General features: G+C 47.1%; 1 protein-coding gene across 1 annotated transcript in view; it reads left to right on the forward strand.

The window, feature by feature from the left end:
* Window positions 1-3,314: 3,314 nt before the first annotated feature.
* Window positions 3,315-16,301, forward strand: part of PIK3CA (phosphatidylinositol-4,5-bisphosphate 3-kinase catalytic subunit alpha) — a 53,369-nt gene continuing 40,382 nt past the window's right edge. The window contains exons 1-3 of the mRNA XM_066601405.1: window positions 3,315-3,521; window positions 11,400-11,822; window positions 12,898-13,107. Coding sequence (XP_066457502.1) covers window positions 11,471-11,822; window positions 12,898-13,107 — 562 coding nt within the window. The 5' untranslated portion in view covers window positions 3,315-3,521; window positions 11,400-11,470. The remainder of the gene's footprint in view (window positions 3,522-11,399; window positions 11,823-12,897; window positions 13,108-16,301) is intronic.

Consider the following 16,301-nt stretch of genomic DNA (forward strand, 5'->3'; position numbering starts at 1 on the left):
AAACCCTCTCCCTAGCCGCGTACGCAGACGACATTGTCTTCTTGGTTTCTAATCCAGAGGAAGGCCTGCCTCGTCTCACTAGGCTGTTGGAGGAATTCGGTTCCTTATCTAATTTTAAAATAAACTATTCAAAATCACAGGTCCTGGGCATTTCGATCTCAGCTAGCCGGAGATGGGCACTGCAGTCAAACTCACCCTTCACGTGGGCTACAGCAGACATTGAATTCCTGGGCATTAGATTAACTAAGAAAGTAGAGGATTTATTTTCGGCTAATTTCGCTCCCCTCCTGCCTAGGATAAAGAATCTGTTGCGCTCATACGACTTTCCTTTTCTGTCATGGTTAGGGAGAAGGAATATTCTTCAATCCTACGTCATGCCAATTCTCTTATATAGGATATGTCTCCTCCCGATCCATATTCCTAACTCTTTCTTTAAGTCATTACGCGCAGTGATCTTGAACTATGTCTGGAGGGGCAGAAGGGCGAGACTGGCTCACAGTTTGCTAGAGAAGAGAAGGACGGACGGGGGAATAGATCTGCCTAACCCCAGGGACTTATACTTGTCTACCCAGCTTGGCCTCTGGATGGAGTTGGTATACCCAATTAAGGATCATATGGTACAGGATCTTGCTCTACTATCTCATGGACCCACTCTTCTGGGAGATTTATGGTTCCCGAAGCAGATTCTACGGGGACGAGGGAGAGGTGGCCCCCTCTTGAGAGGGGTCATGGAGACCTGGCTTAGGCTGGGGGATGAGCTGGCACCTCCGCCCTCACCTCTCATTCCTTTAAATGCCCTACATTTGGTAATGGGACTTCAACTAGACCCATGCTCCGCAAGTAGTTGGCGGACCCTTTCTGATAGAAAACTAGCAGACTTACAAACGTGGGCTCACCTGCCCCCCTCGGGGATTTTGGAGGCTCTGTTGCCCGGGCATAAGCTTCCCTTTCTCGTGACAATGCATATAGAGCACATCTTCAGGAAGTTTCTAACTAGGCATAGGTCAACCAGACCCTTGACTAATTTTGAGAACTCCCTTAAAGATCAAAACAAAGCTAAGAGGAAACTCGCTGTCATTCGTAAGCAATTTGTATCTCCCCCACGCAACTATAAACCCGCGTTCATCACATCCTGGGAGAAGGAGCTCAAGATCTCTCTGTCAGAGAGTGATAGGAGGGTCGTCCTCAGCAACTCATTTGGCGCCTCCCCATGTGTCACTTCGCAGGAATCACACTATAAGCTGTTGTCTAGATGGTACAGAACTCCCCAGTGGCTGTTGGATCACAAACTTACATCTAAGGGAACTTGCTGGAGGTGTGACTCTGGGCCCGGCTCCTATCTACATCTATGGTGGGACTGTCCGGTGTTGGTTCCCTTCTGGAAAGAGGTTGGGTGCGTGCTGTGTAGGCTAGCACCGGGGCTGGTCCTTTCCCCTGAGGTGGTTTTTCTGTGGAGGCCGTCCACTACCTTCCACCCGCAGAGGAATAAATTGATAGCACTCTTGATAGATGTTGCTAAGTCTTTCATCCCTCTTCTATGGCTCAGGAAGGATCCTCCCTCCTTGACGAAATGGAAAGAGAGGGTTGATCTCCTGGCCAGCTTAGAGGAGCTGAGCAGTTATGCCAATAGTTCCCACGAGAAATTCTTGGAGACGTGGAGCCCTTGGCGAGCCATCAGGAGGGATATGGGCTAAGCCTGGGAGGCCCCTGAGTCCTCGTGAAGATGGCACCAGTCCCCCCTCCCTTCCGCATGTCTTTCTGGTATCTGGACTTTTGATCCCCCTGATTATTATTATTTATTATTTTTATTATTATTAACATTATTATTATTTTTATTATTATCTTTATCAACACTATCACTATCACATCATATTATTACATCACCTCCCCAAGGTTCGGCCCTCACGATGGGAGGAGGACCCCCGGGTCTTACTGGGTCTCATCAGTATGTTTATACTTGGTCTCGCTTGGAACGGGTTACATGAGAGACGGCGACTGAGGTGGTACGAGACGACCCCCCTACTGTTCTCTACCCCCCCCCCCACCCCCACCCTAAATCTCCCCTCCTGATCCTATCCTTCGTAGTGAGCTCCCTACTGTATCTGTCTTCCCACCCCTTGTTCTTGGATATTGGATTGGACCCAGAGTGATCCCGTCTGGGGCTTTCCCCGGATGTGGATCTCCCTTTCCAATGGTTATTAATATCGCTGACTTTTTTGTCTCTGAACTAAAATTGAGCATTTGGTATCTCAAGGAACTATTTTTTGCTTATTGATGATTTCTATTTACTACTGGAGACGTTGTCTTACATTCCTATAGCATGTCGTTGTTTGTTACAAAATTCAAAATGTCAATAAAAAATTTGATTTAAAAAAAAAACAAAGTACGAACTTGCGTTTGTAGTGCGATGCGTTTTTAACATTAGAAAGTCCTATTGACTTTTATGCTAAAAAAATCACAAGTGGCAGTGATGTGTTTGTGAGAAAGAGCAGCGCTGAAGCTCAAAAATCGCGGGGAAAAAGTTGTGATCGTGCCACGATCACCCGGGTGGAACTAGTGTAAGGCTGGGCTCACATGAACGGGTCAGATTCCGCTTGCGGATATCAGCAATGTTAGATCTGTGAGTGATCACAGAAACAAATTGTGAATGGTCGCTTATGCATGCGGTTTTTCGCGCAGATGTACCCGTATCGTCTGTGCGGATGAAATATTGCAAGCAGGGAATAACTTCAAAAAGTAGCCTAAGCCCGTTGTGAAATCCGTCTCTATTCTTCTTCAGCCGGAATTTCAGCTTATACGCACTGCGGATCCCTCGCAGCCATAGGCATCAATGGAGCCCATACGGGCGGAAAATAAAGAGTATGCTGCGATCACGGCATCCGTAATTCAAATCCGGTCATGTAAGACTGGCCTAAGGGGTTAAACGCGTGCTATGAGTGTTTTCAAATGGGTTAGATAACTTAGATCATATAATATGTATTCCAGTACGCTAGATCCCACGATCAGTATTGCTCCTCGCGCGCCCCTGCTGGGCACTACTGAGACTTCTGCACATTGTATTTGCAGATACTCCTCATCTGTCTTTGCCAGCTTGTCCAACTGCTGCCATGAGACTTCACACGAAGCATTTATTTGTAAAGAAGCGTGAACATATCAGTTTCTGTACGACACCCATATATAGCATTACACCAGCCCGGTGTCCTAAATGTAATTTATAAATAAAGCGTTAGGAATTGAAAAAAAAGGGAAAAAAAATGAGCCGAGCGTGTGAGGAGGCGCGTGACGTCACCGGAAGCCGGAAGCGGGACCGGAAACGGAGCGGCTGAGGAGAAGGAGGGGGGAGGAGGAAGAAAAATAACAAAACCAGCCGTGTATGAGGAGCCGGAACCGGACGCACTGAGAAACCGCGGCCGGGCTCCTCTGCCTGTCCCGGACACCTCCTCTTCCCCCGACCGGGGGAGGATGGGGAAGAACGGAGCTCGGTAGCGGAACGCGAAGTAATTGGAGCTCAAAGACCGCAGGTAATCCGCTTCACTCCGGGAGAGCAGAGCATGGCGGGCGGCTTGTTTACGTGTCAGGCGGAGGATGTGTGGTGACAGCGACTGGTGCGGCTCCCTGTCTAGCAGGGACGATCCATATGGGGACCTGTAGCTGCTGCAGCCTCCTCCACCGCTGAGGGGCGCTGTCACAGCTTGTCGGGCAGCCAGACTTTTTCCAGAGGACGAGCTGTGATTTGCCTGCAGCAGCAGCGCCCCTGTATGCTGCTGGTGACTGGCTGTATTACACCGGCCGCTGATACTGCCCCGTATCGTATGCCTAAACTGGCCATCTTACCTGAGACTGCGATGTTTTGCGCATGTTGTTCCAATAGTAAAAATTGCTTCAGACTTTCATAATAATCGCATTTACGTCCAGGTGCGATGCCGGTTTTTTTGCCTCCCAAAGGAAATAATTGGTGATTCTTACAAGGACGGCGCACGCTGGTTGTGTTAACGAGGTTCTTTAGGGGCCTACTGACCACATCCTGTCATGTTTGTTGTCGCAAGGGGTGAGGCTACTAGCTGCACCCCCATTGCTAAAAGAACAGCAAAGTGCGTGCTACAGGGGATGTTGTGTACCTGCACCTGTGTCTGATATCTTGTATCCACCTAAGGCCAGGGTCACACGAACAAGTCGGATTGCAGCACATAGTTTGGTGACCCTGTGTGCCTCAGTGACCTGTACACGGCTGACCACAGCGCCCTGACCTCTGTGCAGTACAGCCTTTTTTCCTTGTTTGTATTACCGTGCCGTCCCTAAGGGATCACGCAGTATCCGCAGCCCATATGTAATGTTATGTATGGCTGGCGGGTTGGACACCTCCATTGACTTCAATAGAGGCAGTCTGCGGCAAAGTAGAGCATGCTGCGATTTGTCTTCCGCTTGCAGAATACGCAATACGTATCCACGAGTGTGAAGGAAAAATCAGAACTACACGGCTTTCAATGCCTGCGTTTTGCTGCGGAAAACCCACACTGACGGTAGTTGCGGATGCCGCAATTAAAATTGGTTCGTGTGAGACCCCCTAAGGCCGGTCTGACATGAATGTGCGATTACTACATATTACGCTAGCGCTGTACGCCCTTATGGCATGCGGTAATTTGCAGGCAATTACATTGCCCTACACAGTTCCACTCACATTAGCGTTTTGGAATTGCGTAATATGCGAACACAAAAAAGGACAGTGTGTTCTATTTTGCCACGTATATACGTGCAATAGAGCCCATTGTTCTCTATAGGTGTGGATGTATGTATGTATGTATGTGTGTATATATATATATATATATATATATATATATATATAATGTATGTGTGTATATATATATATATATATATATATATATATATATATATATATATATATATATAAATAATTTTTATTTTTTATATGCACGCCACCAATACGTAAATGCAGGAAATATAGCCCCCCAAAAAAACAGGTGGTCCGCGTTTGTCCGTGCGTGAGAGATGCTGTCATGCGCAGTACAATTTGGCTGCCATATGTGGCGATAGGCGGGCTCGCCACCAGCTCCACAGCGGTAAAACACCTAAGCCAGCATTGTGTTTTCTGGGCAAAAAAAAAAAAAGTATCCTTTAAAAATCCCAAAGATTTCAGTGGGGGAAACATTTCTGTTCGCTCAGTTTGTGTCTGTTGTGTTATTTGGACAGAGAACATAGCAGTCAGCAGCGCAATTTTTCAGTTCACAGTATTGGAACCGTAACTGAACAGTTGATTTCTGTGTGTGTTTTTCTTCCCCTTGAAGTCAGTGGAAATGGATGCAATGGAATGGTTTCCACTTCTATCCCACCTTTATATCACTTAATGCTGTAGTTACATCGGCGAGTCTCCTGGGCGAGTTTTGTGCGTTGCAAGATGAACAGTCCAGTTCTATCGTGGCCCAATGTTCCGTAGAGAATCGCCCGTTCAAGTCAATGGATGCATTAAAGAAACAAAACCAAAAACCTGCCTGAATGCACATGGTATGAGTGCAGTCAGTGTTTAACCCGTGTAGCCATGGGGACCATGAAACATTCAGAGAACAAGGAACATTTTTTACGCACATAAAACTTGCAAAACAATCCCACAAAAAACTGGACCATTTTCCAGATAACAGTCCAGGCGTGTGAGTACAGCCTTGTGGATCCGTTTTAGGCTGCCCGCAGATGGCCGGGTTGGATCCCACTGCGAGAAGTCTCACAGCGGGACCCGAGCCCTTGCAGGGACCAGTGTGGCACTCACCTCTCCCACGGCTCCGACTCTTTGATGTGCCGGCCAGCATGCGCAAAGCGGAGCCGGCGGGACGGGAGTGAGATCTCTGTGCGGGCCTCTGCACAGAAATAGAGCGTGCCACGATTTGTTTTCCGCATGTGATTTCACACGGACAAATCGTGGCCGTCTCCACAAATTATTGAGAAACGGAAGCCTAACGGAAATGAAGATCAGTGTTTCCTTTTTCTAGATGGAACCGTCAAACTTTTCCGTTGAAAGTGGACATGTATCGTCTCCATTTCTGCATCTGTTTTGCATCCGTTGGTTTTTAATTTTATAATGCAGCTGTTAAAGGGAATCTGTCAGCTCAAAGACACTGTCCAGGCCACAGGCATGATGTGGTAGAGCAGGAGGAACTGAGCGGATTGATATATAGATTCATTATAACTTGTATTGTATTCATTTATATCTCTGCATATTCTGAGCTGAACGGTCCAGTGGGCGGAGCTATCAGTGACTGACATCTGTCCCTGTATGTACACAGACAGCTGTCCATCTCTGATGGGACCGCCCATTGGACTATTCGACTTGGAATGAGTTTAGGTTCATATGAATAAAGCACAAGTTAGGCTGAATCTTTCACCGTAAAGCTATATACAACCTGCTCAGCTCCTCCTACGCGGATGTGAGTGGTGACTTAGTTTTCAAGCTGCTCTCTACAAGTTGGTAGCAACTTTTTTTCCTACCTGTTATTACTTATGTGATTGTTTGAACTTTCTTTTTAGTACACATTATATTAGCTGCACATTAGAGCAAAGTTTGCAGGAGCGCTGGACTCTGTAATTTGTACAGAGGTGTGCTGTCTCTCCCCTGTCAGCAGATGTCGGGAAAGGAGGAGTGGGTATGTTGACATAAAGTACCACCAGAGGTCTCGGGCAGCAGCTTATACCCCTCTGCAGAATCTGCGACAGCGTAGCTGCAAGTAATTTAGCGCCTATGAACAAGCTAACGCATGTGCGAATCCACGACATCTTCAAATGCTAATCCGTGACAGAAATTCAAGGCTCTGCCTCAGATATCTGCCACAGATTGTTAGGCGGAGTATATCTGTCAGCAAATCCTTAGGATAACTTCACACGGATGAGTGTGGTGGGGGCAGTGAACCATGGCCCCATATAATGCTCGCCACCGTGTGAATTCCCTGTGGATGCAAGGCGTTTTCATGTCAAATTGGGGTGGAATTTCACAATTTTTAATATCTTTGTGGAAGTCCCAGTATTTTCACAGCATCATTTTAGGGCAGATTTTCCTTTTAAGAGAATGAAGGGCTGGCCATGAAAGAGCTGAACTGTTTTATACATGGGAGAGGGCCGTTTTCTGTTCTCCCTGTTTTTGTCCTCTCCTGATGGAGGTAGAGCACTTTCCTGAACCCTTTCCTGTGAGAGAGGAAGCAGAGGGACCTGAGGATATGCCATTCATCGTTCCAGCTCACACAGCACTATTGTCTCCCAAGATGCTAGACAGTTTGACATTTCAATCACTAAGGGAAATTAACTCCCTTCCCCTGTCTGCAGCGCTTCAACACTTCACCAAGTTTCCATTTTTTTCATACAGTTTTTAGATGTTTCAGCTACTAAGTCTATTGGTTTTTTTCCCGTGACATATTGTACCAAATGAGTTATTACTATTGTTTTTTTTTTTTCTCTTACAGTTAAGCCTAATTTATTTTACTCCTTTCATATAGCACATGCATATTCCACAGCGCTGTATATCACTTGATATAGGCTTATGTCCTCCATTGGATCTCCCAATCTAAGTTCGCCTAGAAGTTTGTTACTGGCGTGTGAGAGGAAACCAGAGTACCTGGGGGAAAGCCAGGCAAACATGGTGAACAACTCAATGGAGCCGCTCCGGCGTGCTCGCGCCGCCGAGGTCTTCTGCGCATGTGCAGACCAGCTCTCCGCCAGAGCGGCTCCATTGAACACAGCAGAAGACCGCACAGCGCAAGCGCGTCTAAATGGAAGGAGAAGACAGCGTTAGATGGCACCATGGAGACGAGGACGCCAGCAACAGAGCAGGTAAGTGTATAACGTCTGTATGGCTCATAATTAATGCACGATGTATATTACAAAGTGCATTAATATGGCCATACAGAAGTGTATAACCCCACTTGCTGCCGCGAGACAACCCCTTTAAATATACTTGGTCCTCCTGGTCTCCACTGCTCAATCCCTCAGGGCAGGTTTTATTAAAATAAATAAATCTTGGTATTTGTATAGCGCCAACTTATTACGCAGCGCTTTCAGGTAATTATTACTTAATTACCCCCCACCAAGCTGGGTTCTCATTTTACCGACCTCGGAAGGATGGAAGGCTGAGTCAACCTTGAGCCGGCTACCTGACGCAAGTGGGGATCGAACTTGCAACCTTCAGGTCGTAGGCGAGAGCTTACACTCTGCGCCACACGAGGCTAGTACTAGTTTCCTCTCTCCTCTCCTGCTGCCAGCACTGTGTAAGGAGGAGGCTTTCTATGCTGCAAATGGTTTCTCCCCGTCACAGTAGCTGGTCTCCTGATGTACTGTCAAGATCTCAGTGCATTAGATGTACAGTACCTGGTTACCTGTTGTCGTAACCTGATGCACTTGAACCTCGACACTGCATTGGGTTCGGCGGGGAGCTGCCGCACTGTAGGGAGGAGAAGCCGTCTGCAGCACAGAATGGCTTCTCCTTACACAATACCAGGGACTGAAGCAGGAGACAGAGGACTCCTAAAACCATCGCTGGAGGACAGAACGTTAGGCCACAGGAGGACGTAGTATGTTCGATGATCAATAAAATCTAAAACACATTAATACAGTGCTGTATGGGAACAGCTGTGCCCGCACTAGAGAGAACAGTGCAGGCACAGCTGGAGTGCCCTCTTCAGATATGCAGTTAGCTAGCTGAAGACTGATTTCTCAGCATAGTCTTCACCTGGCTACATACCTGAATAGTGGTTGTATATGATAAAAGCTGGCTGATAAACATTGTAAAAGCTTATAATCCCCTATTCTGTACATTAAATAAATTAAAGTGCAGGTACTTTATAGCAACTGATACAATTGAATTAGCTTGCATTTTTTATTGAAATGGAGATTTGGGGAGGGAAAGTGAAACTTATTAGTCAGGCACGTAGGGAAAAAATGCCCCACAACCGCAGCTTGTGAACATGGACTATGAAATGTTACTCTTGGCATGCCTACTTTACTACATACCCAGTGAAACCTCCTTGAGACAACCTCCCAAACATGTATTGAAAAGGGGTATTCTGGGTAGGAGGGGGTCTTATCAAAGAAGATGGACAGTATGCTTCATATGTGGTATCTTTGTAAAATCTGGTCTAGCTGAGGGTGGCCTCAGAGATGTGGTCATCTTCTGGAGAGGCTTCACTGTACTTGTACTCCTCATATAATCGGGTGCATCTTTTCTTACCTCTCCTGTGTCTCTGTGCTTCCTAAAAAGGTAGGAATAAATTGACAACCCGATCTTACCTTTTATTGTCCCTACAGTCTTACTGGCCATGTGAGAGGATTCACAAATTTCTTGGAGAAAGAACAGAGGAACAATACAAAATATAGTTGTAAGAAAAGATGCTCCAGCATTATTTCATGGGGAACTTAAATACGCAAACAAAGATGTCTGGAGAGCGGACAGGTCCTCCTTTACCCCACACCTCCACAGCTGATTTTCACCCCAACTTGCTAAAATTCCTGACCTTTTTTAATTTTTTTATTTCTCTGTTGACATCATAGCCATATGAGAGTTGATTTTTGGTGGGATTAATTGTGTTCATCAATCGTACCATTAAGGCCCCCTGTCCACAGGCATGATTTCGCCGGCAGTTCATGCTGTCTGAAGCTTTCCATAGCGTTATGGAAAGTGCCGCCCCCCTGTCCATGAGCGGAGATTCATTGCGATTCTCTGCTCGCGGCCGGCAATCCGCAGCATGCTGCAAATTGCCGCGATTCTCCGCGGTCATCCTATTTGTCAGATAAGGCTGACAACGGAGATCCGTCTGCTGCTCCTGGGCAGCGGCTCCCGCGGCGGAGATCCACCGCGGGATACCGCAATGCCCATGGACAAAGCAGCCTTAATATTCCATCTAATGTATTAGAAAACTCTATCAAATTTGTTGTAGGGAATTTTTCGGGGGAGTAGGGAATATATATATTTCAGTGAACGCTTCGCCGTCTACTATCCAAGTCGCAGCAACATCTTCCTTTCCGATCCCTGTGTATAGCAGCGCTGACAGCATTTCCCTGACCCCGCTGATTGGCTGGGCCTGCAATAGTATTGGTGTCTTGAAAACCCTTTTAAAGGGGCTTTCCAAGATACATTTTTTTAACTGGCCCCTCTTTTATTAAAAAAAAAAAAAGCTGTCTCTGCACCATGTGGACGGAAATCTAGCACTGGAGTTGTGATGATCTGGGACAGGTGAAAATAGCATCTTTTATCAGTTTTAACATAGCCAGCTTTAACAATTGTACAGTGGCTCAGATTGGTTCTCCAGAGTCCTATTCAAGTGAATGGGACTCAACCTGCAGTACCAGTCCAGGCCACTATGTAATAAGCAGAGCTGTCTGCTTTCTGCAGCAAAATAGCTAGAAGTGAGACAAGCCCTTTAGGGTGAATGCCCATGAACGGAATTCTACCACGTTTCCCGCGTCTGAATTCTGCGGCTATTGGGTTCTACTGAACCTAATAACTTTCTGCCTGCCAATGCTCACATACCAAATTCTACCACGGATTTCTGTTGCGGGAAATAAATCACGGCATGTTCTATATGCCGCAGATTTACGCAGTGGGAGGTCTCCATTAATGGAGACCGCGGAATTCCTTGATCACCAGCAAGTACCTTTTGTTTTTACTCGCGATACTCCCGTGGTGTTAATCCATGGGCGTATCCCACGATGCTCGTGGGCATGAGCCCTTAATCTTGACATTTCTGCTGTGTACAACTTTCTCTAGGAGGCTATTTTAACTATTTTAAGACTTTTGTCTTGCTTTATATGTGTGAATAGAACATTGTTACATACATGCATGACTTATTTTAAAATGACCCTTCAATGCCCAATCTAAAAGAACACTTGCCTCCCTCTTAATGGTAGGGTCCCATGCTACAGTAAACCGCATGTATCCAGAACCCTGCCCACCAATGGTTGTCGGAGGCTGGAACATTATATTTGTACTTTTTAAGGCTGGGTTCTCACAGGGCGGAGTCTCACCGAAAATCTTGCGGTTTTGCAGAAGCAAAAAACCACAAGATTTCCGCCAGGAAAGCGCAGCTCTAAAACCCGTGGCACTTGGCCGCATGCTTTTCCGTTGCAGCCGGCGCTCCCATAGAGAACAGCGCAGCCGCAACGTAAATAAAAAAAAAGACACTGTGGCTGGCTTCTGCTGGCTTTGCCACGATGGTTTGGCCATCCCATGTGGATGAGATTTTGACAAATCTCGTCCACATGGCTAGCTAACCCTGCAATTAGTGGCTGCAGGCGGATTTGCCGCAGCGAAATTCCACTGTGAACCCAGCCTTAGGCTTTAATTGGTTTGTTTTGTGGTGGCTGCCAAGTTAACACATTTTACTTAATTCCATATTTCATTCTCTTTCCAGGTTCCGTATGCAGGGTATATGCTGTGCTGATAGTTTTCTCGTGGGGAGATAGCCATTCTTACTTGGTAATCATGCCACCCAGACCTTCCTCCGGAGAACTATGGGGGATCCATTTAATGCCCCCCAGGATACTGGTGGATTGTTTATTACCAAATGGAATGATGGTGACGTTAGAATGCCTGCGTGAGGCTACACTTGTGAACATTAAGCACGAGTTATTTAAAGAGGCCCGGAAGTATCCTCTGCACCACCTACTCCAAGATGAGTCCTCCTACATATTTGTCAGCGTTACGCAAGAAGCAGAAAGAGAAGAATTCTTTGACGAGACCCGTCGCCTCTGCGACCTTAGACTGTTCCAACCTTTCCTAAAAGTAATTGAGCCTGTAGGCAACAGGGAAGAGAAAATCTTAAATCGAGAAATTGGTGAGCATGATTTAAAATGTTTCCAAGTACTTTGTTACGGATATGCAGACGTATATGCACCTACCTGCATATACGTCGAAGGCCTATAGCCAGTCTTTATTCATGAGTTTTGTTACCAGGAAGGTCTTACTGGACCATCCGCAGTACGGTCACATGCCGCCTCTGTTAAACACTGAACTTTTATGGTCTCACTTGTGTGCACCAGCAGCTGTGTCGCTGATGCTGTGCCTGCCTTTGGATGAACTGTGCAGGCACTTGGAAAGAACATTAGTGCAAGCGCGCTCATCCAAACTCGAGGACAGCCCACCACCAGTGTCATAGCTGCTAACATATACTCTGAGCTGCGAAGGATAATGATTGTGTTTGGGATGTCGGAGAAAGTTCAGTGATTTTTCTTAACACCAGGAGCTCAAGACCAAACTGCGAATTCACAAATTAACAAATATTTTTTATAGTAAGCGAGTTATAAAGATCTTCACAGTAACATAAATAGATGAATAAAAGCTGGTTATGGGTCTCGGATGACGCAGAATAAAACTGATGAAAATGGATGTTTGTAAAAACGATCTGTCGTTCAGTGACATTTCAGTGTACGTTGACATGGCGGAGGCCAACAGATTCTTTGATGTGGATTCTGCCTCTAAAAACTGCAGCAAAAGTTCAGGTCTCTGTGCTGAAGGTGCACGCAGACTTAGCCCTGTGAATCGCCAAAATCCACGCTGGAAATGTCTAGCGTGATCCCTTGTAACATCATTTTTTATCTGACCCTTTTGACCAGAAAGGATTGAGCTATATACTTTGTTACAGTATACAGCTCCCTTTATTACAGGAGGAGCTACAAGAGTCCCGATCCTATGAAAGGCAGGGAGCCTTTTTTATATAGAGATGCGTTTTTTTTGTGTTCTGTTTTTTTTGGGTTTTTTTTTGTTTTTTTTTAGCTTTTATATTTCCCCAAAGTAGAAAAGTTTCTAATGAAGTGTTGGTTGTGTGAGATATATCTATTATACACACATTCTGATTTGCTGATTTGAATTTGTGCTTATTTTATGTAACACGCTTTTCTTGCTTTTAAAAGGCTTTGCCATAGGAATGCCTGTTTGTGAGTTTGACATGGTAAAGGATCCAGAAGTTCAAGATTTCAGGAAGAATATCCTCAATGTTTGTAAAGATGCAGTTGAACTTCGGGATGCTAATGGCCCAATCAGTAGAGCACTTTATGTTTACCCTCCTAATGTAGAATCCTCTTCAGAGCTTCCCAAACACATAGAAAGCAAACTAGACAAAGGTAAGTGAAACGTTCTGCAATGGCTGATATCTACCACCTATTCTATATGCTTGAAGGTTCTTGGGAGGTTCCCAGTTCTTCGTTTTCTGGTATTACTTTTTTTCCCTTAAAATTCTGGAGACTTCATTATATTCTAAATCTTTCTATAACTGAGAATAAGGTTTAAAAAAAAAAAAAAAGTCTGTCATTATACAGCATGTATTTTATTGCACGTTACAGCTAAAACATTTTTCTAGAGTCTTTCAGATGTGTCCTCCCTTCAAGGGAACCTGACAGGTTCTATGAGAAGCATAAACTAAGTCTGTGGGCTCATAGGAAGGTGTTGTGATGTCTTGGGGTGTACTTTTTATACTTGACCATCTCCCCATTCTCGCTGTCGGCAAAGAAAGCTGGCGCATTCTGTGTGTATGTGTGCACAAGCACTTCAGAGGAACCGATTAATAAAATATGTATACACATAGAGCAGCATTAGATTCTCTTCAGACTGCCTGTACCGATGTCCCTCTGCCGAATGTGCCACCCCTCCTATTCTCCTCACTCTTTATCCTTAAAGGTAACGCCCCATTTTATTAAAATTGACCCCCAGACTGGAGGTTGCAGGCCCTTCGTAGCCTTAAAGGCATGCTCAATACCTGCAATCCATGGCCGCTTACTTATGTACTTGACAGCCTTTCAGTATATGCACACCGAGGTCAGTTAGATTTTCCTCAGTATATGCACACAGAGGTCAGTTAGATTTTCCTCAGTATATGTACATAGAGGGGAGGTAGATTCTCCTCACTTTATCCACATAGAGGTGTATTAGATTCTCTTCAGCATATACACATAGAGGAGAGTTAGATTCTCCTCAATATATACACACAGAGGTGATCTGGATTCTCCTCAGTATATACGCACAGGTGAGGTAAATTCTTAATATATACACATAGAAGAGCGTTCGATTCTCCTCAGTGTAAGCGCGTAGAGGGGAGGTAGATTGTCCTCGGTATGCGCACGTAGAGGGGAGGTAGATTGTTCTTGGTATACGCACGTAGAGGGGAGGTAGATTGTTCTTGGTATACGCACGTAGAGGGGAGGTAGATTGTCCTTGGTATACGCACGTAGAGGGGAGGTAGATTGTCCTTGGTATATGCACGTAGAGGGCAGGTAGATTGTCCTCGGTATGCGCACGTAGAGGGCAGGTAGATTGTCCTCGGTATGCGCACGTAGAGGGGAGGTAGATTGTTCTTGGTATACGCACGTAGAGGGGAGGTAGATTGTTCTTGGTATACGCACGTAGAGGGGAGGTAGATTGTCCTTGGTATACGCACGTAGAGGGGAGGTAGATTGTCCTTGGTATATGCACGTAGAGGGCAGGTAGATTGTCCTCGGTATGCGCACGTAGAGGGCAGGTAGATTGTCCTCGGTATGCGCACGTAGAGGGCAGGTAGATTGTCCTCGGTATGCGCACGTAGAGGGGGAGGTAGATTGTCCTCGGTATGCGCACGTAGAGGGGGAGGTAGATTGTCCTCGGTATGCGCACGTAGAGGACAGGTAGATTGTCCTCGGTATGCGCACGTAGAGGACAGGTAGATTGTCCTCGGTATGCGCACGTAGAGGACAGGTAGATTGTCCTCGGTATGCGCACGTAGAGGACAGGTAGATTGTCCTCGGTATGCGCACGTAGAGGGGGAGGTAGATTGTCCTCGGTATGCGCACGTAGAGGGGGAGGTAGATTGTCCTCGGTATGCGCACGTAGAGGGGGAGGTAGATTGTCCTCGGTATGCGCACGTAGAGGGGGAGGTAGATTGTCCTCGGTATGCGCACGTAGAGGGGGAGGTAGATTGTCCTCGGTATGCGCACGTAGAGGGGGAGGTAGATTGTCCTCGGTATGCGCACGTAGAGGGGGAGGTAGATTGTCCTCGGTATGCGCACGTAGAGGGGGAGGTAGATTGTCCTCGGTATGCGCACGTAGAGGGGGAGGTAGATTGTCCTCGGTATGCGCACGTAGAGGGGGAGGTAGATTGTCCTCGGTATGCGCACGTAGAGGGGGAGGTAGATTGTCCTCGGTATGCGCACGTAGAGGGGGAGGTAGATTGTCCTCGGTATGCGCACGTAGAGGGGGAGGTAGATTGTCCTCGGTATGCGCACGTAGAGGGGGAGGTAGATTGTCCTCGGTATGCGCACGTAGAGGGGGAGGTAGATTGTCCTCGGTATGCGCACGTAGAGGGGGAGGTAGATTGTCCTCGGTATGCGCACGTAGAGGGGGAGGTAGATTGTCCTCGGTATGCGCACGTAGAGGGGGAGGTAGATTGTCCTCGGTATGCGCACGTAGAGGGGGAGGTAGATTGTCCTCGGTATGCGCACGTAGAGGGGGAGGTAGATTGTCCTCGGTATGCGCACGTAGAGGGGGAGGTAGATTGTCCTCGGTATGCGCACGTAGAGGGGGAGGTAGATTGTCCTCGGTATGCGCACGTAGAGGGGGAGGTAGATTGTCCTCGGTATGCGCACGTAGAGGGGGAGGTAGATTGTCCTCGGTATGCGCACGTAGAGGGGGAGGTAGATTGTCCTCGGTATGCGCACGTAGAGGGGGAGGTAGATTGTCCTCGGTATGCGCACGTAGAGGGGGAGGTAGATTGTCCTCGGTATGCGCACGTAGAGGGGGAGGTAGATTGTCCTCGGTATGCGCACGTAGAGGGGGAGGTAGATTGTCCTCGGTATGCGCACGTAGAGGGGGAGGTAGATTGTCCTCGGTATGCGCACGTAGAGGGGGAGGTAGATTGTCCTCGGTATGCGCACGTAGAGGGGGAGGTAGATTGTCCTCGGTATGCGCACGTAGAGGGGGAGGTAGATTGTCCTCGGTATGCGCACGTAGAGGGGGAGGTAGATTGTCCTCGGTATGCGCACGTAGAGGGGGAGGTAGATTGTCCTCGGTATGCGCACGTAGAGGGGGAGGTAGATTGTCCTCGGTATGCGCACGTAGAGGGGGAGGTAGATTGTCCTCGGTATGCGCACGTAGAGGGGGAGGTAGATTGTCCTCGGTATGCGCACGTAGAGGGGGAGGTAGATTGTCCTCGGTATGCGCACGTAGAGGGGGAGGTAGATTGTCCTCGGTATGCGCACGTAGAGGGGGAGGTAGATTGTCCTCGGTATGCGCACGTAGAGGGGGAGGTAGATTGTCCTCGGTATGCGCACGTAGAGGGGGAGGTAGATTG

Source organism: Eleutherodactylus coqui, chromosome 1 (assembly GCF_035609145.1).
Source record: "Eleutherodactylus coqui strain aEleCoq1 chromosome 1, aEleCoq1.hap1, whole genome shotgun sequence".
NCBI classification, from domain to species: domain Eukaryota; kingdom Metazoa; phylum Chordata; class Amphibia; order Anura; family Eleutherodactylidae; genus Eleutherodactylus; species Eleutherodactylus coqui.